Source organism: Antechinus flavipes, chromosome 4, assembly GCF_016432865.1.
Source record: "Antechinus flavipes isolate AdamAnt ecotype Samford, QLD, Australia chromosome 4, AdamAnt_v2, whole genome shotgun sequence".
Lineage (NCBI taxonomy): Eukaryota > Metazoa > Chordata > Mammalia > Dasyuromorphia > Dasyuridae > Antechinus > Antechinus flavipes.
The window spans coordinates 36,835,910-36,860,745 of record NC_067401.1 but is presented as its reverse complement, the minus strand read 5'-3'; the positions used below and the strand labels follow the sequence as shown (position 1 = coordinate 36,860,745).

Here is a 24,836-nt window from a genome sequence, read left to right as displayed (position 1 = left end):
TTGTCATACTTCCAACAGCTGTCACCTAACCACCACACTTAGCCTTTAAAAGGGCTACAGGTTTTTTTCCTTGTATTCTTTATCTCCTTAGTGAGCAGCTTTCTATTATTACTAGATAAGTGTGCCCAGAGGCTAAGCAATAGAAACAGCCAAAGAAGATAATTAATAATTTACATTTTTCCTCATTAAGATCTCCAGCTCCCTAGTCATTCCAGCAATTCTGAGCACATTTCACTTTCTTTTCATCCTTTCAACAACCATAATGAAGATGATGCTTGACATTTGGAGAGTACTTCTCTTAAAAGGTTAAACGTGTTTAATAAGGAACCTGGGAACTATAAGCAACCAGGTGAATCCAATTCTCTCCCTCTCTTTTTCTCTCTCTTTCCTCTTTTCCCCTCCTTTCTCTCCCCCTCCCCCTTTCTGCTGTATACCCAAGAGATATAGTTGAGCCCCAAATTGTCTGAAAAGTGAGAGAAGCTCAAAATTTTCCCCAACTAAAAGGAGTTAGGTGTATCTTGTATGCAATAGGCACTTAATGTTTGTAGAACTGAAGTGAATCGCATGTTTTTATGTCACATCCAGGCCTAAATACCAAGATCGGGATTTTCCATAAACTTAAATCCAGTGTGCATTTTTCTGAAGTCAATTTAATTCAACACAATTCAAAGAGCATTTAATAAATATTTGCTCTTTAACTCCCTCCTCCCCTCCCCAGGAATTTAAATTGGTTCACCTCACTTTCCCTTTTAAAGCCTCAGGGATATAAAAACAGGCTGGAACTGAAAACATATCAGTATCCTTGGATCTGCCAATAAATAGTCTGTCCACTCCCTTCCCCACCCACCCCAACTAACATCTTGTAGAAGCTACAAAGCTCAACTCGCCAAGCCCTCACGCTCTGCAATGGCACTCCCTATTTCTCATCCATAAGCTATGGGACCCTGAATGATATTAAAAAAAAAAATTCTCGGGGTCTCAGTTTCCTCATCTGTAAAATTTTTTTTAAAAATGGAATCTTTGTGATGAAAGGGATAGAGGAGACAGCGAGAGAGACGCAGAAGAGAGGAGAGCGAAGGAAGGGGGAAAAGGAGAGGAAGGAAATAGGAGGGACAGAGGAAGGGAGAAAGGAGGAGGGAAGAGGTAGAGAAGGGGGCGAACAGTGAGAAAAGGAGAGAGGGAAAGAGAGACGAAGAGGGAGGGAAGGAGAGAGGGAAAACAGAAAGAAGGGAAAAAGAAGAACCGCGAGGAGGAAGAGGAGAGGGGGCCGGAGAAGGGGAGCAGGAACAACCGCGAGGAGGACAGGGAGAGAGCGCAGGTTTTTACGGCGGAGTCCGCCCGCGCCCCTCAGCCGGCTCAACCCCCGCCCTCAGCTCAGGCCCAGCCAGACCCGGCCGCACCACCCGAATCCCCCGCGCCCCCCCCCCCGGCCGGCCTTCGTTGCCCCCTCCTCTCTCCCAGAGCTCGGAGGTGGCCGCTGCCTAGGCAGCCCAAATCAGGGGTCGGGGTTCGACCAGAGCTAAGAGAAAGAGGCGGGCTGCCGGCATCCCTCTCCAGCTGAAAGAACCCCATCAGCACCCCACCGGCCCAGCTCACCTGGCCACGCCCCTCAGCGCCCCCCCCCGCCTCCTCCGCCCCGGACCCCGCGGCCACGGCCACGCCCGGCCCCGACAGCTCCCGCTCCCTCGCGACTGCCCCCTGCACCCCACAGCCACGGACCGAGCGGCCCAAACTCACCGGCGAGAAGAGGCGAGGCGGGGCGAGGCGAAACGAGGAGAAGCAAGGAGAGGCGAGAAGGGACAAGGCGGCAAGCGGGACGAGGGCTTCTGCCCGGTACGGAATCTTTCTGGGCGGCCTCAGCCACTGCGCAAAACCCCCTTTGCCAGGGATAAAGATGGCCGACAGGAAGCACCCACGTCAAGAGCGCGTGCGTTGCGGGGCGGGGGGGCGGAGGGGTTGGGCGGGGTTCTGAGCATCCCCTGAGGAGAGCCTCGAGCCCTGGAGAGGAGAGCGGCGGCGCGTCTGGTTGTCATAGAGATAGAAGTCCTCCCCCTCTCCCTTCCCGCGCCGCCGCAGCCCGATTGGTGCTCTCCCAGTGAGGGGAGGAGGTGCTGCTTTAAGACTCGAAACCTGCATTCCGTTACTAAGCGCCTACTGCGTTCTGGGCTCTGGGCTTAAGGGCTTGGGGAGATTAAACCAGGCCGAAACAACTCTTTTTTACTGATCGTTGTCTCGAGACTTTTTTTCTCAGGACACTGCCATGATTAAACGCCTACTATATGCTGGCTCCTTGTATGGACACTACCCCTAAGCTGTCTAAAGCTGAAATTCTCAATTTGAGTCCGGAGACTTTAAAGAAAAAAATTTTAAACTATTTTAGTATAATTGGTTTCCTGCGTATGAATTTAAAAGCATTATCTTGAAAAGGGGTCTCTAGGCTTCCCAGACTGCTATGACAAGGGAAAGGTTAATAATCCGTCCTCTAAAGGGAACTCTCCAAAAAGTCCTGTGCTTGCACCTAAAGTAGAGAGGTTTAGTGCTTTGATGGACCAAAGAACTCAGAATCTGGATTCGAATCCAGACGGAGCTAATTACCATGGGTGGGAACTCTCCCAGGCTCACCTTCCTCACCTAATAATCATCATAAGAACCAAGAGCCATAAAGGACCGCTAGTTCGAGCTCCACAGTTGGGGAAACAGGTTCAGGAAAGCTAAGGGACATATGGGAACAATTAAGGAACATTTATTTAGCTGCTACAAAGTATTGTGTTGGACAGCAATAAAAGAGCCTCTGCCCTATAAAAACAGGAAGATACTGGACCAGATGTTTCTCATGTTTCTTCTAGTTCTACATGCTATAAACCAATATTCAGTTCACAAACATCTGGAAGGGCAGCCAAAGAGAATCATTTGATTTTACATTGGGAGTTCCTTCAATCTCACTTTAAAGATAGAGAAACTGAGGCTAATTCAAGGCCACAAAGAGATTAGCAGGATTTGAACCTGGGTCCTAGGACTACAGATGCAGTGCTTTTTCCACCATAGGCCACTGCTTCTATGCAGTAAACCTAAATCAAATTTACTTTGCAAACTTCTGAGACTCGTACTCAGGGATTCTAACAAATCTAAGCCTCTATCCCTATAGGAAAGAAGAACAGTATTTCCTTTTTGGTATTTATTAGATGGTTCTGTGAATGGCTAATTTAATGGCTCAAAGAAAAGTAATATTTATATACCACTTTAAGCATTGAAAAGTTAAGTAATTGCAAGCAATGTCCCTATTTCAGAAACAGGAAACCCTAATTCAGGAAACTTAAGTACTTCTGATCTGCAAAGTGATGTGAGCTCTGTGCCTCTGACATAAAGGAAAAAAAAAAAAAAAAAAAAAGTCCCCGTTCTCATAGAGCTTACATACCACCAGGAGAGATGGCCTATGTATGCATCATCACTCATCTAATGAATGGAAAACGCATATAATTGAGAACTAGAAGAGTCTTAAGAATAAAATAGTGCAGTTTAAGAAATTAAAAGGGGAACCCAGATGGATTTGAATTCTCCTAATCCAAATTCAGTGTTCTTTTCACTAAACAAAGCTGTTGTGATGAGTGCTTGGAAGCAAGCATTATAAACTATAAACTATAAAATACTACATAAATGTGAGTTATGGAGAAGATAATTCTTTCTCATTCCCCAGCATTCTAGCAAGTTGGTGTTTTTCTTGAATCCTATTCCTTACCTCATTTTATTCAACTATTCTTTCATGGAAGCTTAAACCACTTCTTTCACAAAAAATAAGCTTTCCTATCCCTCCACTTCATCGTGCATTTAGCTCTTCCATATATCACAATTCAATATTTAGATATAACAGCTCTCATAAACGTGTGTGTGTGTGTGGAATGGTGTGTGTGGAATGGCCTTATTTACAAAATTGAGTGGAGTATGATCTCTGCTGATGAGGAAACTATACTTAAGAAAAGTCAAATTACTTGCTCGTTCTCACACAAGAAGTAAGAATTGGGGCTAGGAAAAACTACAAATCTAAGTCTTCTGACCACAAATCCAGACTTCTCTCGATTCTGCCAGGCTATTTTATGTTATTATTAGCTTCACTAGTTAGCCTTGTCCTCCTCACTTCATTCAATAGCCATTCAATTATTTACAAGACACAAAGATGCCCAATGATAAATTAAGGTATAGTCCACCTTACGATTACTAAAAAATATCTATTTAGTGCTGTTTGAGGATGAATGACATTTCAAAATACTAGCTGATGGCAAAGTCTGAAATAGAAAGATTAGATATAAGATATGCTGAATCACTGTAAAGTCTAAATATCACAATCGTACAACCAGTCTGCCTTATGTCCTAAGAACAACCTTGAGCCAGAAAATTTGGGCTTAACTTTTTCTTCTGAAATACTGACTTATGGAAATCTGAGCAAGTCTCTTACGACTATACATTGCAGAAAGTTGGCAAAGAGGGTTTCCTCACCAAGAGAAGCAGTTAAATTACCTGAAAGCAACAAGACTTGCCACAGACACTTAATAGCTATATGATCTTAAACATGACATTTAAGTTCTTTCAACCTCAGTTTTCCCAAGTGTAAAATGGGGATAATAACACCTATCTCCCAAAGTTGTGGTAAAGATAAAATAAGTTAACAAATGAAAAGTGCCTTGTAAACCTTAAAATTATATAAATATTGGTCAATATTAGTATATCAATGAAATCACCAATTCTGCCTAAAAAAAACAAAACTGGGATGACAACACCATAATGTACTTGAAGAAGGCAGCTGGGGGTGCAACTGATTGAGCACTTGACCTGTAGCCTGGAATACCTGAGTTCAAATCCACCATGAAATAGTAACTTAGGCAAGCCTCTTAACCTGTCTGTTTCACTTTCTCCATCTATAAAGTAGGTAATAATAGCACCTGCCACTACTTCAAACCTAGAAGATTGGCTGACAGAAAAAGTTAAAGATAAATGTAGGAGGGGTTGTGGGAAAATTGGAACACTAATATATCAGTGGAGTTTCGAAATGATCCAAGCATTCTGGAGAGCAATTTGGAACTATGCCCAAAAGACAATAAAACTGTGTATAACCTTTGATCCAGCAGTATCTCTATTGGGTCTGTATCCCAAAGAGATCATAATAGAGGGAAAAGGACCCACACATTTTAGCAGCCCTTTTTGTAATGGCAAGAAACTGGAAACTGAGGAGATGCCCACCAGTTAGAGAATGACTGAATAAATTATGGTATATTAATGTAATGAAATATTATCATTCTATAAGAAACAATCAGCAGAATGGTTTCAGTAAGGCCTGGACTTACATGAACTGATGATAAGTGAGCAGAATCGAAAAAACATTTGTAGAGAGCAACAAGATTATGTGATCATCATTCTTATGTACCTGGCTCTTTTCAACAATGAGGTGATTCAAGCCACTTCCAATAAACTTCTGATGGAGAGAGCCATCTGCATCCAGACAAACATATTTATGGGAACTGAATGTGCATCACAACATACTATTTTCACCTTCCTTGTTATTTGTTTGCTTTTTTTCCTTTCATCTTTTCCCTTCTGATCTTTCTTATGTAGCATGCTAAATGTGGAAATTTGTTTAGAAGAATTGCACATATTTGATTTATATTGGATTGCTTGTTATCTAGGGGAAGGAGTGGAAAAGAGGGAGAAAAATTTGGAACAAGGTTTTGTTAAGGGTGGATGTTGAAAATTATCTTTGCATGAATTTGAAAAAATAAAAAAACATATTTTTAAAAACAGTTTTCCCCAGGATTTTTGTGAAGATAAAAAAGCGTTTTGCCAACCTTTAAGCATTATATAAATGCTAGCCATTATTATGTCTGAACCTGAGTCTTAGCATCAAAGCCCAGCGTTTAGTAGATTTTTAATTGTGGACTTGATTTCCTGCCTCCAAGCTAGTCCAAAGACCCGGGTTTTCATTTGGCTTAGGAGAAAACCGGCCCAAACAGGCCAGCCCAGCCTAGCCCAGCCTAGCCCCAGGCCTAGTCCCGCCAGGTTCCCTAGGAGCCACCCTAAGCAGGTGATCGAAAACTAGAGCCTTAAGGGGAGGGAGAAGGGAAAGGAGGAGGGAGGGTGTGGTTCATTTAAAGAGCCAATCAGCCGGAAGCGGAAGTGAGGCAGGAAGACTCAAGGGGCGATCTGCGGGCTAGAGCGCCGCCGTTTCCACTTCTCTCGCCGCCGAAGAACTGCCTACTTCCGTGAAGGGCTTCTGGGCTCTGCGGCCCCGAGTGCGGCTGCGCGGCCCCGAAACCCCTGGACCCCAGGTCCCTCCCTCTCGGCGTCGGGCTCCTATGGAGCCCGGCTTCTCAGACCGTGGCCCGGCCGCCGCAGCCTCCTCCCTTTGTCCCGGAGGTGGCGGCCTGGCTCCCGTTGCCCTCCGGCTGAACAGCCCGCTCTGAGCTCTGCCCCTCCCCCCGCCCCCACTCCCGTCCGTGCTGCCCGGCCCGGTTGGGCCCTCTTATGGCCCCCTCGCACCTTCTCTCCTTCTAACGTCTGGTGCCCGCCAGGGCCTGACCTAGAGAAGACACAATGGCCGAGCACGGGGCTCACATCACAGCCGCTTCTGGCGCAGATGACCGGCCCTCCATCTTCGAGGTGGTGGCGCAGGATAGTTTGATGGCCGCCGTGAGGCCCGCCCTTCAGCACGTGGCCAAGGTAAAGGGGGAGGGGGCGCTCCCGCCCGAGGCCGCTGCCGGAATTCGGCCCCCGCGGTGGGGGAGGGAGGGAGTGCAGAGCCCGCCATGTCCGGGGCTCCCATATCAACTAGCCTCGACCCCGGCACGGGGTGCCCCGGCATCTCCCACCACTAAAGTAGGGACTGAACCTCCCTGCTGTCAGCGGGGTTAAAGATGCATCATCCCCAGGCTGGGTCTACCTAGGAGAAATGCGAACGCGTTATTGCAGTCATGAATGGCCTAATGAAGTGAATTTTCCCATTTTGCCTTAGGTGCTTGCAGAAACCAACCCTGCCCATTATGGCTTCCTCTGGAGGTGGTTTGATGAAATCTTCACTTTTCTGGATCTTCTGCTTCAGCAGCACTACTTGTCTAAAGCCAGTGCCTCCTTCTCTGAAAACTTTTATGGCTTAAAGAGGATCGTGATGGGAGACCCTTCAGGGGGCCAGAGGTTGGCCAGTACTGGCCTTCCAAAGAAGCAGCTTTGGAAATCCCTCTTATTTTTGGTCCTCCTTCCCTACTTGAAAGTGAAGTTGGAGAAATTGGTCTCCAGCCTAAGAGAAGAGGATGAATATTCCATCCACACTCCCTCTTCATATTGGAAGCGTTTTTACCGAGCTTTCCTGGCAGCTTACCCCTTTGTGACCATGGCCTGGGAAGGCTGGTTCCTCATACAGCAGTTACGTTACATCCTGGGGAAGGCTCAGCATCATTCACCCTTGCTGAGCCTAGCTGGAGTTCGGCTAGGTAGACTGTCAGCTGAGGATATCCGAGCTTTGGAAAAGACACTAGCTGGAGCTAATAGGATGCAACAGCCAGCCGCTAGGTAAAAAGGGTTCGCTTGGTATAATAGCCTTTGGTGTGTAAGCACATAAGGGGTCACCATGTGTCAGTCCCAGCACTCTTTCCCCTAGTGTCAAATTTTGCTTCTGCCAGTTAGTTCCCTGCTCTGTACCCAAGTGCCCAGCTCTGTAAAATGGAACAGGTTGGACAGGGCTCTGATGCTTCCTAACTCCAGATCTGTGCTTCTCCTGAATAAGTGGCAGCTTTGGGTTTGAGACTTGATGCTGGTGAGGATGATTTCAGAAGGAAGGGGTGTCAGGTAGGGGCTAAGTAGTGAATCCCAGACCAAGAAGTAGTAAAGCAAATATGAATCAGGACAGGGATTTCATAAGGCTAGAGAGATCAGAAAATAGTAGTAGAGCAGACCCACAATCACTATCAATGAAGAGTTACATAATGCAGATCAGTGAGCATTTGTCTATTATTGCTGTGTGCCAGGCAGTATACCAAGTCCTGAGACTATAAAGAAAAGGGGGGAAAATAGTCCCTGCCTTTACAGTCTATTGAAGTCTCATACCAACATGTATAAGATTGTAAGTATATATGGGCTTTACACAAAGTAGATAGGCATTAAATCAGCACATACTTCTTAAAGTTTTTGTCTCATGGAGCACTGAAATTAAATGACTTGTTCAAAGTCATGCAGCTTGTGTCATTATTGTGAAATAAGACTTAAAAGATAGACCTGAGTCTTACAAGTATCTGAATGTCAGGCTAAAAATTCTGGATATAATAGAGACTAAGGAGTTTGGATTTAAAGCTGTGAGCAGTATGGTTTGAAGCTTTGACATCAGATTTTTAACATCAAGTCTATGGATAACATATTAATCTGTCAGTAGTGTGCAAGTTGGATTGGAAGAGGAAGTGACTGTAGACAGCAACAGCATCGAGGTTATTAGGACAGTATCTGGATTTGACTAGTATTTGAGAGTAAACAAAACTGGACAAAATGGTAATAAAAAGGGTGACATAATTACAGAGCTGTGCAGTCAATAGAAATGGCTACTTTCTAACAGCTATAGTGATATTAGAAAAGTTAGTCATGTAGTTCCCACATGGGATTCTGAGGAGCAGTGTCAGAGCCAGTGACCTAATGACTCTTTTTTGTTCTTCCCTAGCAGCATCCGTGAGAAGGTGCAGTCAGCTGTCAAGAAAGCTGTAGGAGGCCTTGCCTTGTCCATCTCCACAGGCCTTTCTGTAGGTGTTTTTTTCCTGCAGTTCCTAGATTGGTGGTATTCATCAGAGAATCAAGAAACCATCAAATCCCTGACTGCCCTGCCCACCCCCCCACCCCCTGTGCATCTGGATTACCACTCTGATCCGTCTCTGTTGCCAAAGCTGAAGACGGTGTGTCCCTTATGTCGAAAAACCCGGGTGAATGACACTGCACTCGCCACCTCTGGCTATGTGTTTTGTTACCGATGTGTGTATAACTATGTGAGGAGTCACCAGACCTGTCCCATCACAGGCTATGCAACAGAAGTCCAGCATCTGGTTAAACTGTACTCCCCCGAAAACTGAATGACCATGCAAACTGTGCCCCATGGTAAGAGTGCTCTGCCTACCCTCATTCTGCCAGAGTGGTATTCTATACATGGTATTGCTCAGTCAGATCCATCCATCCTAGTCACTTATCTCAGGACCACCTCAACCTTAAAGAGCCTAGCAAAACATTTTTAAAATCAAATACATACCCATTTGAATGTAGTCTATTTATATGCCTTCTAACCCCCATTCAGAAATTAATGAAAACAGAGTCAAGTTGTTATGTGAAGATAAAACCAGGAGTCTTTGGAGGGGATGGGGGCAGGGGAGAAGGGGGAAGAACAAAGTTGTTGTGAGGATCACATGAAATAAGATATGGAAAGCACTTGAATTAAGACATACAAGTGCTATATTATGTGAAGGAAGAAGCAGAGAGCATCCAGTCTCCACTGTCTCCTCCCATACCTTGGATCCAAACTATAGTAGCCCAAGAAGGATCCAAAGAAGTACAGGTCCTTTCCAAGGACTCTCTTGTCTGCCAAGAATCTTTAGGTATTCAAGGGAGATTTTGTTTGCTTTGAATGGAAATAAAACTTTAGGAAATGAATCACTTTTTCAACTGACACCTCTTCAGCACATACTTATTAATACCCCATCTAGTTTGAATTGTGATTTGAAGTGAATCTTTCACAAAGTATGTAATTTATCTTTCTTGAAATTCTGGATAATGGCACATAATGTATTGGGTTGGTTTTCCAATTCAAAGCAGTCTGAGAGTTTTAAGTGTGAAAGTCAAACTGATATAATATAAGGAAAATACAGTTAGACTAACACTAATCCAACTCTGAGTCACAGTGATAGAACTGGAAGGGACCTTGGAAGCTCTCTTGTCCATGTCCCTCTTTGCAGAGGAAAAATAGAGGCTCCTAAGTGAGTAGTTTGCCCTCTTCACCTAGCCAGTTGCTGACAGAGCCAGGACTAGAATCCAGGCACCCTGACTTCCTCACCCAGTGCTCTTCTCCACTGTGCCACAATAACAGGGAGCAGAAAAACAGCTTTGTGTGGGCATTTTCTGCTAACTCCCCAAAACATTTGCTAAACTAGCATGAACATGTCTCACCGCTATTAATAGCAATTTTTATAAAACTTCACTGCAATGTAACCCAAAAATAAATTTTGGTTTTGCATAACACAAAGATGACCTGTTTTTCTTTATTGTCGTTATTTCACTCCTGAAAGTAGTTAAGTCTTTGTTCTTAATAACTAGATTTAATTTGTTTAGACAATCTTTAAAATTTTGAAATACTTCAAATGAAAATGATCATTTCAGCACAATTCATATTTTGTTACTTGACGCTTAGTCTGTAGAAAAATTGTCCATCTATTTACTTTAAACAGTAGGTCAAATAGCTCTGTCTCAATATTATGAATTTAACTTGACAAAAATCAACCAGAAACAAGATAATGGAAATTTGAGAATAATTAAGTTTTATTTCTAAAACTATTTTATGTTCTTTCTTCTTGTGCCTTTTACATTTATAAGTTACAACGAAATATACTGAAGTATTTTAGATCTAAAAATGAATTAGGATTATACATATTTTATTCATGCCTAAGGAAAATCAGGCTTTCTGCCATAAAAACAAGTATGGCCAGATAATGACAATGCAATTATTTTTAATGCTTCTGGAATCTTGAAGTAATTTGTCACATGTCAGTTGTCGTGTTGAAATGTCCATAAACTGGATTTAAAACTGAAACAAACATTTAGCTTAATTTTTCAACTTTTACTGATTTTTAAAAATTTTATCAAGAATCTTAGTTCATGTGTCTGTGATACAGCCTGAAGAGAACCACAGACTTACAGAACTTCTGAGCTGTCAGTAACACTCAAGTCTTGGATTAGGAGGAATCTTAGAGGTCATATAGACCAAACCTGTCATATTGCAGATAATATGGGAACTGAGGCCTGGAGAGAGAATGTGATTTTTTTAGGTCACACAGATAGTGATAAAGCAAGGCTTCAAACTTATATCCCATGATTCCAAGTCTAGCTCTTTTCACTATACCATGTCTCTAGCTCTTAGTTCTGATCATTAAAACTCCTCCCCCACATATCATAGTGAAATTAATCCCAGCCAATTATATTGAAAATACATATTCATATTTAATCTTATCTTAAGGTCTAAAGATAATCTAGTGGTTTGTTGATGTATTTCTTCATTAATAAAATTTCACCATCTCTTAACCAATCAAGCTCTAAGCCCCTGTTTAATAATTAAATGTTATTAAACTGAAGAAACCTCATTTACCAACAGTGATTACTCAAATCTCTATTAAATCCCTTAATGTCCTAAGAATAAGTGTTAAAGCTATTAAATATACAATGTATTAATAATGAAATCAATAACAAATCCAAGAATGATTTACGTTATTTTAACTGAAAAAGTTCACAACCAGAAGTTTCTTAGCACAACTGCAGTGCTACTTCAGGGAACACAATCCTATATTATTTACATTCTTCAAGATACAAAATAATACCTCTTCAAAAGACTCTTTTACATCCCTTTTTATAAGATCAAAACTATAATAATTTTATCAGGAAAAAAGATCCCTCTATATTCATTCTTTGTCTTTTCTAGGTTCTCCAGTTATGCCAGAACAAGGGAATTCAGTCAAGCCATAACTTTTTGTTTTTATTAAATCTGGAGACAGGATTAAGTGACTTGCCCAAAGTCACACATCTAATAAGAAAGGCCAGTTTTGAAGGTGGGTCCTCCTAAGTCCTAGGCTGACATTTTTATAAAAACTGTGCTATGGAAAAAAAAAAAAAAAAAACTCTGCTATGGAGCTACCTCTCAAGCCATCACTTGAGTCTGTAAACTGCCAGTTAAAACTGCCATTTCCCAAACACTCCATTTAGCTCTTAAAGAAACAGTATGATCTCTGTTAGCCTAGAGAATCAAATATTTCATTAGGATAAACTACAGAAACTAGGAATTATGTGGAAAAATCTCAAGATATTTCCACAATGGACAGACTAAAGGAACTAGAAATGTTTAGCCTGGGAAGTGAATACTTAGCAGCAAAGGCTTGCTGTTTTTCAAGTTCTTAAATGGAAGAAGGGATAAAAATTATTCTGCTTGACAAACTGGGAAAACATTTTCACAGTTAAAGGTTCTGATAAAGGCCTCATTTCCAAAATATATAAAGAATTGGCTCTAATGTATAAGAAATCAAGCCATTCTCCAATTGATAAATGGTCAAAGAATATGAACAGACAATTTTCAGATGATGAAATTGAAACTATTTCCACTCATATGAGTGTTCCAAATCACTATTGATCAGAGAAATGCAAATTAAGACAACACTGAGATATCACTACACACCTGTCAGATTGGCTAAGATGACAGGAAAAAATAATGATGAATGTTGGAGGGGATGTGGGAAAACGGGGACACTGATCCATTGTTGGTGGAGCTGTGAACGAATCCAACCATTCTGGAGAGCAATCTGGAATTATGCCCAAAAAGTTATCAAAATGTGCATACCCTTTGATCCAGCAGTGCTACTTCTGGGCTTATACCCAAAAGAGATACTAACGAAGGGAAAGGGACTTGTATGTGCCAAAATGTTTGTGGCAGCCCTGTTTGTAGTGGCTAGAAACTGGAAAATGAATGGATGCCCATCAATTGGAGAATGGCTGGGTAAATTGTGGTATATGAATGTTATGGAATATTATTGTTTTGTAAGAAATGACCAGCAAGATGAATACAGAGAGGCTTGGAGAGACTTACATGAACTGATGCTAAGTGAAATGAGCAGAACCAGGAGATCATTATATACTCCAACAACGATACTGCATGAGGATGTATTCTGATGGAAGTGGATTTCTTCAACAAAGAGAATATCTAATTCAGTTCCAATTGATCAATGATGGACAGAAGCAGCTACACCCAAAGAAAGAACACGGGAAATGAATGCAAACTATTTGCATTTTTGTTTTTCTTCCCGGGTTATTTTTCCCTTCTGAATCCAATTCTTCTTGTGCAACAAGAGAACTGTTCAGTTCTGCACACATATATTGTATCTAGGATATACTGTGACATATTTAACATGTATAGGACTGCTTGCCATCTGGGGCAGGGGGTGGAGGGAGGGAAGGAGGGAGGGGAAAAGTTGGAATAGAAGTGAGTGCAAGGGATAATATTGTAAAAAATTACCCAGGCATGGGTTCTGTCAATTAAAAGTTATAATTATTTAAAAAAATAAAAAATAAAATTGAAAAACAAAAACAAATAAACAAAAAAGAATTATTCTGCTTGGCAACAGAGGAAAGAATTAAGGCCCAATGGGTAAAAGATGTAAGAAGTAAAGTTAGATTGGATTTTCGTAAAAACTTCTTGAGAGGAATACAAAAGGCTACTACCTCAGGGGGCCACCACAAAAAAAAATAATAATAATAATAATGTTCTTTCTTATTACAAATTTAATAGCAACAATCAAGAACATTTCAATATCAAAGAACAAAATATCATCTATTAAATTCTTAAGGTATAAATTAAGTGCATTCTAATTTCACATAACAAGATGTTTAACTGACACTTTTTCTTTTTTCCTATCACTAACCACCAACTCCCCGCCTCCACAAATGCAAGTGTTCCTTGTACCAGTCTAGTCTAGCAACTCTGTAACTGTCTCATTCTGCAGCTCTCTTACTAAAGATCCTGTCACTTTGTCCCGCCATATCCAATCAGTAGCCAAGTCCTGTAATTTCTAGATCTCTCTCACATCCCCTTTCTCTCCTCTGACACCTCCACCTCTCTACTGCTCTTGCCACCCGAGAGGTTTGCTTGCCTCAAGTCTGCTCTGCCTCACCCCCGACTCAGCTATTAGTAATCTTCCTAAAACATTGATCTGACCTAGTCTTCCCCTATTCATTAAGATCCAGAGGCTTTCTATTAACCTTTAGGATCTTTTTAAAGCCCCTTATAATGCAGCCCTTTCCCATCTTCCCAATCTTCTCTAATCCCTTCCACAAACTGCAATCCAGTGAACTTTGGCTTCCTTGCTGTTTCTTGAACAAGATACTCCATTTCCCAACTCTAGATATGTGAAATGGTTTTCTGTATGTCAAACTTTTTCCCTCCTTCCTAGTGGCATTTTTGGCTTCTTTCAAGGCTCTAAGTTAAAATCCCATCGTCTGCAAAAAGCCTTTCTCTTCCCCTTTTAATGCAGATGCCTTCCCTTGGAGATTAGCTCCAGTTTTCCCTGTCAATATCCATGTTGTGTCCCCCATTAGCTCCTTCACAGAAAAGATTGTCTTTTGCCTTTCTTTGTTTCCCCAGCACTTAATGATATATACATACATATATATATATATATATACACACATATATATACATATATATGTTATTTAATATATAAATAATATAACAATATACAGTATGTAGCTTGTTGACTGACTGATAAAGGCTGGATGACTCTTTCTTGGGGGGGAGAAGGGGGAAATCCCATTTAGAGGAGATTCTTTGTTTTGGTACATAATGGATTAGATGATCTCTGAGGGTGAGTCACCAGATTTCCTCAGAGATGAAGGGCAGCAATAGTCAAATAAAGCTGATCAGTCCACAGAGGCTTTTGTTTCTATTTTTGTGAACACAGTGTAAAAGCAAGCATGTTCTAGGAGAGAAGGCAATGGAAGTATTTTTGTACAAAGAGGAAAATCATTTTTGAACGGATCACCTTGTAGGTTTCAAGATATTAAAACTTTTAATTAAGGCCACTATACTTAACCACAATCACTTGATGAACAAGAAAGCCCTTTTAACCAATTAAAACTCCACTAAGGATATTATTAAATCAGACTGGATGGTGTAATGAGCGTTGTCTTCTATGAAGGTCTTTGTATCAAAGTTAGATTTTTCACTGTGACCTAAAAGGGAAAATAAACGAAAGCACTATTAGTAGCTGATATTAAACAATTGCTCTCAGATGCAATGTACACAGAAGAGCAGGACAAGACGCAAACAGGATTAGCTCAGAGAGAAGATTAAGTGATCATGCCCTGGTCAGAGCCAAAACAGAAGTCATGGCAATACCAGGTCAGACTATACTTCACTCATCATTGCCTTTCATAATCCTGAATTTAGTAGATAGAAAAAACTCCACTTATAATAATCAACTTGATACTCCATGGCAAACTGGAAAAAATTTAAAACCTAACTTTAGAAACCAGATCTGACTGTGGCTGCAAATCAGATCTGACTGTGGCTGCTCTATAAATGTTTGATCTCACTCTGATGTGCCAAAATTCACATCTGAAGAGCCCAGTCGGTAAAGGTTGTTGGCCCAGCCCCAAGCCCTCTCAGCTTCTTGCTTAGGAGCCCTCTTCCCAGCACGCAGTACCAACTCGGCCTCATGTCATCCCAGAGAATGACACAATGAAAACTGGTAGGAATGAGCCAAGCAAAGGGCAGAGGCTGTTCCTGGGAACCTATTCTTCTACTGTCTCCCCCCATCAGTTCCTCAGCACAGTAGGGGCTTAATAAATATTTTGCTTTTCTACCCACACTCTGCCACACACTCATTCTTCCCAGTTTCTCAGAATTATTAGAGAAACAATACTTTGGGCTTCTACCAAACCCCACTCCATCTCCCATTTCCATGCATTGATAGATCAGGCTAGCAACCTGGAGGATGGGTCCTGGTAATAGGGCACTTGCCATCTTCTGGCCAGCAGTTTTCCTGATATGTTCCCTGCTTTCTCAAATCTCAATACATGAGATGAATTTTGAAGGAAATGGGATTCCACGAGGCAGATGTTGGGGGGTGAAGGGGACCTCAATCTTGGCATGGGGGCAGGAAGAAGTTAGTGCAAAGACAAGGACATGGGAAATAGAGTGCCATATATGAGGAACAATCAGAGAAGATACATCCTGGGATTATAGTATGTAATCATAAGGCCGGAAAAATGAAGACCAGGTCATAAATGAAATTAAATGCCAAGAAGAGGAGTCTGAATTTGCCTTAAAAGGTGAATAGAAGTCAGTGGAATATTGTGGTATGGAAAGTTCCAAGTTAGGGGGAAGAAACCTTTTGGCATCTATCTGAGAAGAGAATAGTTTTGAGAGAGTTATAAAGTTATGGCAATAGTCCAAGTATGAGATAAGAGCCTGTAAGAGGATGGGGACCTGAGTGGTGAAGAAAAGGGGACATGCTACTTCCATGACCCTGAATTCTGACATTTCCCTTCTTTGATGGTACATAATTGACATTCCTAGATTTTAGCACAATGTCTGGAACATGGCGGGTGCTTCATAAATACTCGGTTCCTTCCTTCATGCCACTAAGCACAGGCACTACCCAAAGCTCTGGCTTCTCTATTTTCTCTATCCTCTCTCCTTTGATAGGACCTTACATTCTAATGGTTTAGATCATCAAGTCTAAACAGATGGACTCCCAGATTTTCAGATCCAGCCCTAACCTCTTTGTAGAATATCAGATGTTTCAGAAGCATCTCAAACTCAGTATGTCCCGAATGAATGCATCTTTTCCTCTAAATTGTGTTTCTGTTGAAGCTACCACCATCCTTCCAGTCAAATTCCCAAATGATAGGTCATCCTTAACTTTTTCCCTCCCTCACCCCAAATATCCAGTTTCCAAGTCCCCTCCATTTTCCTCCCAATATCAGCATCCATCCCCTTCTCTCCATGCCCTCATCAGCCCCAATTTGAACCACTGCAGATTTCCTACCTGTCTCCTCTCACCCGTAGTCTGATTTTCCCCTTTCTACTCAGCTAGTGTCTAACCTCCCTAAAGCATGTCTGATCAAGAATCTCAAACTCTCAAGTGGCTTCCTCCCTCCTGCTTCTAGGCTACAATAAACCTCCTACCGAGGGATTTAAAGCCTTTCACTACATGATTCCAACTTGTTTTTCTTGACATTTCATATTATTCCCTCTTTCGTTCCTTTCTCCTACATTTTAATCAAACTGCTTCCCAAACTAAACATTCTATCTCCTGCCCTCCCTCATCACTTCTGCTTCTCGGGAGCCTTCTCTTCCTTCCTGGCTCAGCTGGATCTTTGATAGGCCTTGCAGGAGCTCAAACATATGTATTCAATTCCCCTAGCAGGAGAACATAAGCTTCAGACAGGGCAGGGAATCTTTACTTTTGTATTCCTAGTACTGAGCATACTGCCTAGCACAAAACTTAACCTAATAAATGTTAAGTTGGCTTAGGGGGCTTAGTCATGCCACTTAACAATACTTTGCTTTTGAATTTTTCTGTTGGGTTTCTTGCAATAAAAAGTTTCCGCTTGGCAATTAAATTTGCAAAATTGTTCTGTAGACACCACTTGTCAAGCAAATAGATATTACATTAAAGTGTATTTGTGATGTGAAATCTCTTTCCAGTAAACCAGTTTTATAGCTAATAAAACCTGACTATAAAATCACAGAGTTAGGCTGGCTTAAACTGAGACAGAGTTAGGCTGCCTCAAGGTATACAAAGTTTTTCCATACTACAATGATCTCACTTTATCCTCACAAAGTTAACAGGGTAGTACAGAGCAGAGCTTCTTAAATTTTTTTTAAATTTTCATGACCCCTTTTTACCCAAAAAAATTTTATGTGACTCCACATATGTAGACATATACATTGAGCATACACACCAAACATTTACTGATGAATCAAAATTTCACTTCCCCCACATTCAGTTACACAACTCCATAGGGGTCATGACCCGACCCACAGTTTAAGAAGCTATGGTGCAGTGGATAGAGCACGGGTCCTGGAACCCAGGAGACCTCAGGCCAGCTCCTGCCTCAGACAGTAGCTACAACCTTGGGCAAATCTAGGTTTCCTCCACTGGCAAGACCTACATGAACTGATGCTAAGTGAAACAAGCAGAACCAGGAGATCATTATATACCTCAACAACGATACTGTATGAGGATGTATTCTGATGGAAGTAGATCTCTTCGATACAGAGAGCTTCAATTGATCAAAGATGGACAGAAGCAGCTACACCCAAAGAAAGAACACTGGGAGATGAATATAAACTGCTTGCATTTTTGTTTTTCTTCCTGGGTTATTTCTACCTTCTGAATTCAATTCTCCCTGGGCAACAAGAAAACTGTTCAGTTCTGCACACGTATATTGTATTTAGGATATACTGTAACCTATTCAACATGTAAAGGACTGCTTGCCATCTGGGGGAGGTGGTGGAGGGAGGGAGGGGAAAGATCGGAACAGAAGTGAATGCAAGGGATAATGCTGTAAAAAATTACCCTGGCATGGGTTCTGTCAATAAAAAGTTATTTAAAAAAAAAAAAATCTAGGTTTCCTCCTCTGTAAAAGTAGAAGCCTGGATTTGATGACCTCTTACAATCCTTATCTGTTCTAAATCATCCTGGAAGGAAGATATGATTATCCCAATTTTACAGATGAAGAAACTGAGACTCAAAAAATGTTAAGTAACTTACCCAAAGTCCCAAGTAAACATCAGAAACATGATTCAATCCTAAATATTCCAGACTCCAAGTCCATGGCTCTATTAACTACAGAGCAGACTCCCAGGATTGAAAAAAGGGACAGGATTCAAGAACTGGGTTCAAGTCCTGCCTTGGACTGATACTAGTTGGCAAATCTCTCAGTGCTGAGTACAAGACTGAATTTCAGAGATCTACCCTAGCAGAGAGAGTTTCCACACATAACTTCTTTAAACCAATGAAATTACAATGGGACCAAAATGAAAGTAGCTTGCCAACTTCATAATGATAATGAGAGATGGTAGAATCTAGACTCTAGGTCTGTTCTTCCAGGGATCCTTCTTGTCATTGTCCATGATTCCATACAAATAAGATGTTTTGGCTTCACATTGTACTTCCCCCACTCACCCTCTCCTGAAATTACAAATAAACAGTGGCCTGTTTCCTGGAGGAAAGAGAGCCATGGATAGTGCCAAAATGGATAATCCCCAAATTATCAGTCTTTGAAAGATTGAATTGTTTCTCGGTTTCATGGACAGTCAGGAGTCAGTCACTTCTTGATTTGGCTGGCCAGTCTAATAGAGGACCCTGTATCTTGTACATGGCCTAGCCAAAGTCTAAACAATCTTATCAACAACTTGAAGTCACTATCTATTTCCTCTGATCATCTGTAAGACCAACAGGTTGGTACACTGGACCTTGGAGCGAATGACTTCCTGCCTTCCAGTTTGAATAACAACCATTTGATAAGAATTCCTGCTGTCTATCAGCTGGATTCCTGTCCATACATGGGGGGAAGTGCAAATGTCAGTTTTATTTATTTATTGCTTGTCCTTATTACCCTTGGTCTTCTTTAATCAGGATTTTTTTCCTTAATATTCCATGGTACCTTATTATTAAGTTTCATCTTATTTAATCACCATCCCCAGCCAAGCTAGCCAGGTCTGACATCCCATCTTCTCATCTTCAATAAGCTGCCTATCCCATATCGCCAAGGAAACCCTCAGTTACTGCTGCATCCTTCCAGCCTAATTAATACCCTCAATTTAGAAATTTCTCTTTACCTCTCTCCATATTCCCTCTTGCTCAATTTCAGTGCATTTGGCCACTATTACTAAGCAACTAACTCTCAGATATAGAGACCCAATCTTCATTTCTCTCCTGAGCGCTAGTCTCCAACTGTCTGATGGACAGACAGCTTTACTTGGATATTCCATACAAATCTCAAAATCAACACATCTGTAAAAAATTCCTCTCTTGAACTAGAGTTTCCTAACTTATATCCTGGACCTCTTTGACAGTCTAGTGAAATCTATGGACCCCTTCCCAGAATCTTTTTTTTTTTTTTTTTCGCTGAGGTAATTGGGATTAAGTGACTTAAGTGTTTGAGACCATATTTGAACTCAGGTCCTTCTGACTTCAGGGCTGGTTCTCTATCCACTGCACCACCTACCTGCCCCCAGATTCAATTTGAAGTAGGCAGACCCACAGGGAAGCTATTCCAATAGTCCAGGTGTGGCAGTTTCAGAAGAGAATGTTATGTGTAAGAAAGATCAAATGAAAATAGAAATGAGAGGACTTGGGACTGATTGGATATAGAGAAGATAAGAGCAGAATGGAGAGAGGTTCTGAGTCTAAGTAACTCAGAGAATGGTGGAACCCATCCCAGCCCCCTTGGAGGGTGAGGTAGGGCTGTCCCTCTTAATAAAGTGAATCCTAAAACCATAGAATGCTGAGGCAGCTCAGTTTAATAGAGATGGTCTCAGAATAGGGAAGACATTAAGTTCAAATTGACTTTGACGCACAGTGATTATGTAAATCACTCAAGTTCAAACCCTTGGAGACCTGTAAATCTAAGGCGCTCATTTGGACTAGGAGAGAAAATTCTTTACCAGAAGCTCTCTTACAACATTAAAATTACAGGTCAGAAAAAGATATAAAAAACATCATCCATAATAGCCTGCATTGTTAGTTATTATTGCATTATTAGGTTAGTGAAACACTTTATCAGCTCTCTTACTCAATAGCCACTGCATCCTGTAAAGCAGATGCCCTTTTATAGACAAGGAAACAGGCTGAGAAGTGAAGTCACTTGTCATTCTGCTCTTGGCTGAAGCAGGACGAAAACACAGGTCTTCCTGACCCAAAGTTTCCCACTGGTACTTAATAAATGTTGATTGAATGATGTACTTTCCCAATCCTACCTACAAACATTTCAAATGATGCTCACTGATCAAGTCAAAAAAGGTGAGAATGACCTTTTTGTGTCATAAGATCCTGGAATGCTTTTAAATGCATGAGATAAAATACAAGAGATTACACAGAAAATTAATCATATTGTTGGACAGGGACAGGGACCCCAAAAGGTTGGGGGTCAAGAGACCCATATCCAAGTCAAGGGGCAAAGTTTATTGTATTTTTATCACCAATTAAAGTGGTTTAAAGTCCAAAAGAATTTAGCAAAGAACCAGAAGCAAGGAGACACATTTATCCTGTTCCTCCTTATTGATATGCTAACTGAGGAGTGGTGTCTCAGGAATTTGGTTGTCACTAACCAGAAGACCTAAGACTATCTCAAAGCCAAAAGACTTTGGAATCATTGACAGGCAAGGTAATGTTAGAGTCTCAGGATCACTAATATCTCCCCTAAAGTCTAAGGCAGGGGTCCACAAACTTTTTAAATAGGGGGCCAGTTCACTGTCCCTCAGACAGTTGGAGGGCCGGACTATAATAAAAAAAAAAAACAAAACTATGAACAAATTCCTATGCACACTGCATATATCTTATTTTGAAGTGAAGAAACAAAACGGGAACAAATACAGTATTTAAAATAAAGTAAAGTTAAATCAACAAACTTACCAGTATTTCAATGGGAACTATGGGCCTGCTTTTGGCTAATGAGATGGTCAATGTCTGGTTCCATATTTATCACTGCTAGTCATAACAAGTGATGCAAGTGTGCATCCATTGGTCTTGATCTGGTTGGAGATTTCAAATGTTTCATTTTAGAAAAAATCTGTTCACAGACATAAGTACTGCCAAAGATGGTTGCCATTTTGAGGGCATGGCTCCTGAGATGAGGATATATCTCAGAGGGGAGAGATGCATAGAAATTATAAAGCTGCTTGACTTGAATGCGTCTTTCAGAGAGTCACAATTCTGTAGTTCAACCAGTTCCATTTGGTAAATTATATCCAATGGGTTACAGAAAAGCTGTATCTCCTGTTCATGGAGATGAAGCTCTTTAAATCTAAATTGGAACTCCTTTTGCAATTGTTCCACACATGTTTTGTTTGAGAATGCAATCAGCAGTTTTTCCACTAACAGATTTTGAGTTGTGGGGAGATGGCAGAAGTTTTCCTCCTTCACTTGTTTGATGAGGAGGCCTAATTTTACTTCCAATGCTTTAACATGTGATTGCATATCACATATGAGCGTCCCCTTTCCTTGAAGTTGCATATTGAAATTGTTGAGTAGCTCTGTTACATCTGTCAGAAAGGCAAGGTGCCATTTCCATTCTGCATCATTGAGCTCTGGTACGTCTTTGTTGTTTGAAAGCAGAAAAGTTGTAATCTGTGGAAGTAAGTCATAGAACGTTTCAAAACTCTCCCTCAACTCAGCCAATGGACTTCTGTGTGATATAGAACATCTTCATACTCAACATTTAGCTCAGACAGAAATTCCTGACATTGTCTGTGATTTAGTGCATTAGCTCTAATGAAGTAACACAAGAGATCACAGTTTTCATAACTGAGACCCACTTCAGTGATTTACTACACAGCACTTGTTGGTGGATGAGGCAGTGTATGGCTATTGGATGAGAATGGTTATGTTTGTCCATCTCTTGGTTAATGCGAGCAATTACTCCTTTCTTAGACCCCCCACCATGCTAAGAGCACCATCAGTTGTCACGCTAGCTACTTTAGCCCAGTCCAGCTCCAAACCATTCATAGTTTGGCAAACCTTTTCATAGCTATAATCTCCTATAGTTGTTCCTTTTTGATGCTTTGCAGTGCAGCAAGCTCTTCTATGACTTCAAAATAATCATTCATCCCACAAATAAAAATTAGAAGTTGTGCAGAATCATGAACATCATTGCTTTCATCAAGTGCCAAGGAAAAATATGAAATTTTTTTTATGGAGTTTTGCAAATGCTGATGCAGATCGTCTCCCATTTTTTCAATCCTCCATGTAATTGTAGGTCCTGAAAGATTCACTGTACTCAATAAATCAGCCTTCTCTGGACACATCTCTTTGGCAACAGAAAGAAGGCATTCTTTAACAAACTCTCCCTCCACGAATGGTCTGCCAGTGCGTGCTATTGGCAACTTGAAAATTTGCTCTCAGTGATGAATATTTAGCTGCTTCTGCTTCACAAAAGTATTTTGCTGAGTTATCAGTGTATTTTTCAGTTTTAATATTTTATCTTTTCTCACTTCTCCAACCAATCATATTTATCTTCATGTTAAGTTTCATAGTATTGCCGCAAATCATAGTCTTTGAACACAGATACTATATTCTGGCATATCAGACATACAGCTCTTTCCTTGTACTGCATGAAAAAGTAATCATAAGTCCGCTGTTCTTTGAATATCCTACACTCCGAGTCAATTTTTCTTTTTCTTGACATCATTATTTCCTAGGGATTCCAAATTGCTATTAGTAAAATACCAATATATATATACATACAGCGCTACAAAGATAATATACCAGCAATAACTTTGCCCACAGAGACATATAGACTGCAACGCCCAACTCCCTCCAAGCTGCCTCTGTTTCCCACACTCTCTCTCCCGCTCTTTGCGCTCCTGCTTCCGACCTTCACTGCTGCAGTGAATTCCCCCTGCAGGGGCCCTGACATGCACAGCATGCACTGTCCATCCTCCGCACTGTACAAGGCCCCGGGCCGGCAGTTCTCCATCTTCTGCATCTCTCTCCCTTCCCCACCCCCACACCCTGGCCTGGGAACTCCCCTCCCCTCGGTATCGCCTCACACTCTGTCTCTGCCGCCTCAGCCCAGTGCCGGAAGTGCAAGTTTAGGTCCAACGTCACTTCCCCCGATTCTGCCATTGGCCCGTAGTTTGAGGACCCCTGTGTTAGAGTCTCAGGATCACTAATATCTCCCCTAAAGTCTAAGGGAAGAAAGACTTTTGTTGTCTCCCCTAGTGCTATATTCCATCAATCAGTAGGTCATTGTTTCCTATGCCAGCTCACGGACCGCTGAAACCTAGTCGCAGGGAGCCACTGTCTGACACGGAGTCAAGGTGCTGGGGAGACTCAGTTTCTCCTTCTGTAAAAAGTAGGGGTCCCGACCATGGTGTCTTCCAGCCCAAACCCCGTGTTCTCACGCCGCAAGGGAGCGAGAAGGAGGAAGGAGGCCCCCGTGCCGGGGAGATGGAAGTGACTTAAGCCAGAAGCCCGGGAAAACACGCATGGCACGTGCGCAGGGTCCGAAACTGACCCACCCTGTGCGGGGAGGGGATGCGAGCGAAGGCCGAGTGAGTCACGGGGAGGGGATGGAGGAGAGGAGGCCGAGGGGAAAAGGGAGCGAAACCAAGAAGCGACACCCCACACGCGAAAGCTGCCGAACTCCAAACAACTCACCCACAAAGCCTCTTGGATAGCCCGGAGCTCCACGAGACTGCGCCGACGCAGCCGCCCGGCAAGGCGTTTCCGGCAGGATGGCCAATCGGAACATAGGAGATAGGTCACGTGAAATTTAGGTCCCGCCTACCACGCTGGAGTTTCTCCACCCTTCTCTGTTCTGCTTTTCACTTTCTTGGCTTGATCCGGCTTCCGTAGCCCATCGCCTGTAAAACGGCTCCCGGGGACCCGACCCAAAAATACGAAGCTGGGGACTGGCCGGAGAGGACCCCCAAAAGCAGTCCACAAGCCACGTCCCCTTTTATTTATTTACATATCCATGTACTTTCTTATCTATCATCTGCCTATCTCTCCTTCCACATGACCGTCTATCCTATCCACCTATGCACTTAATTACTTTAACCACTTCGGAGGCCGAATTTCGACGCTGCTGGCCAGCGTGCTGAATTCCGAGTCCGAGGACACTGGCTCTGTCTCTGCCAAGTCAAGTCTACAAGCACCGATTAAGCGCCTTCTGGGGGCCGGGCCCTAGGCTAAGACAGTCCCAGAGCTCCAGGGAAACAACTTAGGTTTGCGGCTGATAGAGCCGCAGACCAGGCCCGGGCCTGTGCCCCTATTTGGGGTCTTCTTGGCAAAGCTACCGGAGCGGCCATTTTCTCCTCCAGCTCATTTGACAGAGGGGGAAAC

At 42.1% G+C, this 24,836-nt stretch overlaps 2 protein-coding genes, 1 long non-coding RNA gene and 1 other non-coding gene across 7 annotated transcripts in view; 1 reads left to right on the top strand and 3 right to left on the bottom strand.

The window, feature by feature from the left end:
• AP2B1 (adaptor related protein complex 2 subunit beta 1) overlaps window positions 1–6,624 on the bottom strand; it is a 120,429-nt gene extending 113,805 nt beyond the window's left edge. Inside the window, exon 1 of one of the 3 annotated variants that reach the window (XM_051992438.1) lies at window positions 6,526–6,624. The gene's annotated coding sequence lies outside the window, so the exon portion shown is untranslated. Of the gene's footprint in view, window positions 1–1,737; window positions 1,920–6,525 lie in introns of those variants that run through there. The other 2 variants (XM_051992437.1, XM_051992440.1) reach the window with 2 other exon arrangements.
• On the top strand, window positions 6,580–10,249 carry PEX12 (peroxisomal biogenesis factor 12). 2 transcript variants are annotated; one of them, XM_051992445.1, is made up of 3 exons: window positions 6,580–6,705; window positions 6,998–7,551; window positions 8,690–10,249. In XM_051992445.1, the coding sequence occupies exons 1-3, from the start codon at window positions 6,580–6,582 to the stop codon at window positions 9,087–9,089; spliced, it is 1,080 nt and encodes a 359-aa protein (XP_051848405.1). In that variant the 3' UTR covers window positions 9,090–10,249. The 2 variants fall into 2 exon arrangements, with proteins under 2 accessions (XP_051848405.1, XP_051848404.1); XM_051992444.1 differs by having other exon boundaries at window positions 8,687–10,249.
• Window positions 10,250–10,520: 271 nt separating this feature from the next.
• LOC127559008 (uncharacterized) lies at window positions 10,521–24,233 on the bottom strand. Its single transcript, XR_007953054.1, has 3 exons — window positions 24,150–24,233; window positions 21,405–23,184; window positions 10,521–14,988 (listed from the first exon to the last, which is right to left on the bottom strand). It is a non-coding gene; the product is annotated as an uncharacterized LOC127559008 (long non-coding RNA).
• Window positions 15,090–15,186, bottom strand: LOC127563629 (Z30 small nucleolar RNA). The gene has a single exon (XR_007954070.1). It is a non-coding gene; the product is annotated as a Z30 small nucleolar RNA (small nucleolar RNA).
• Window positions 24,234–24,836: the final 603 nt, after the last annotated feature.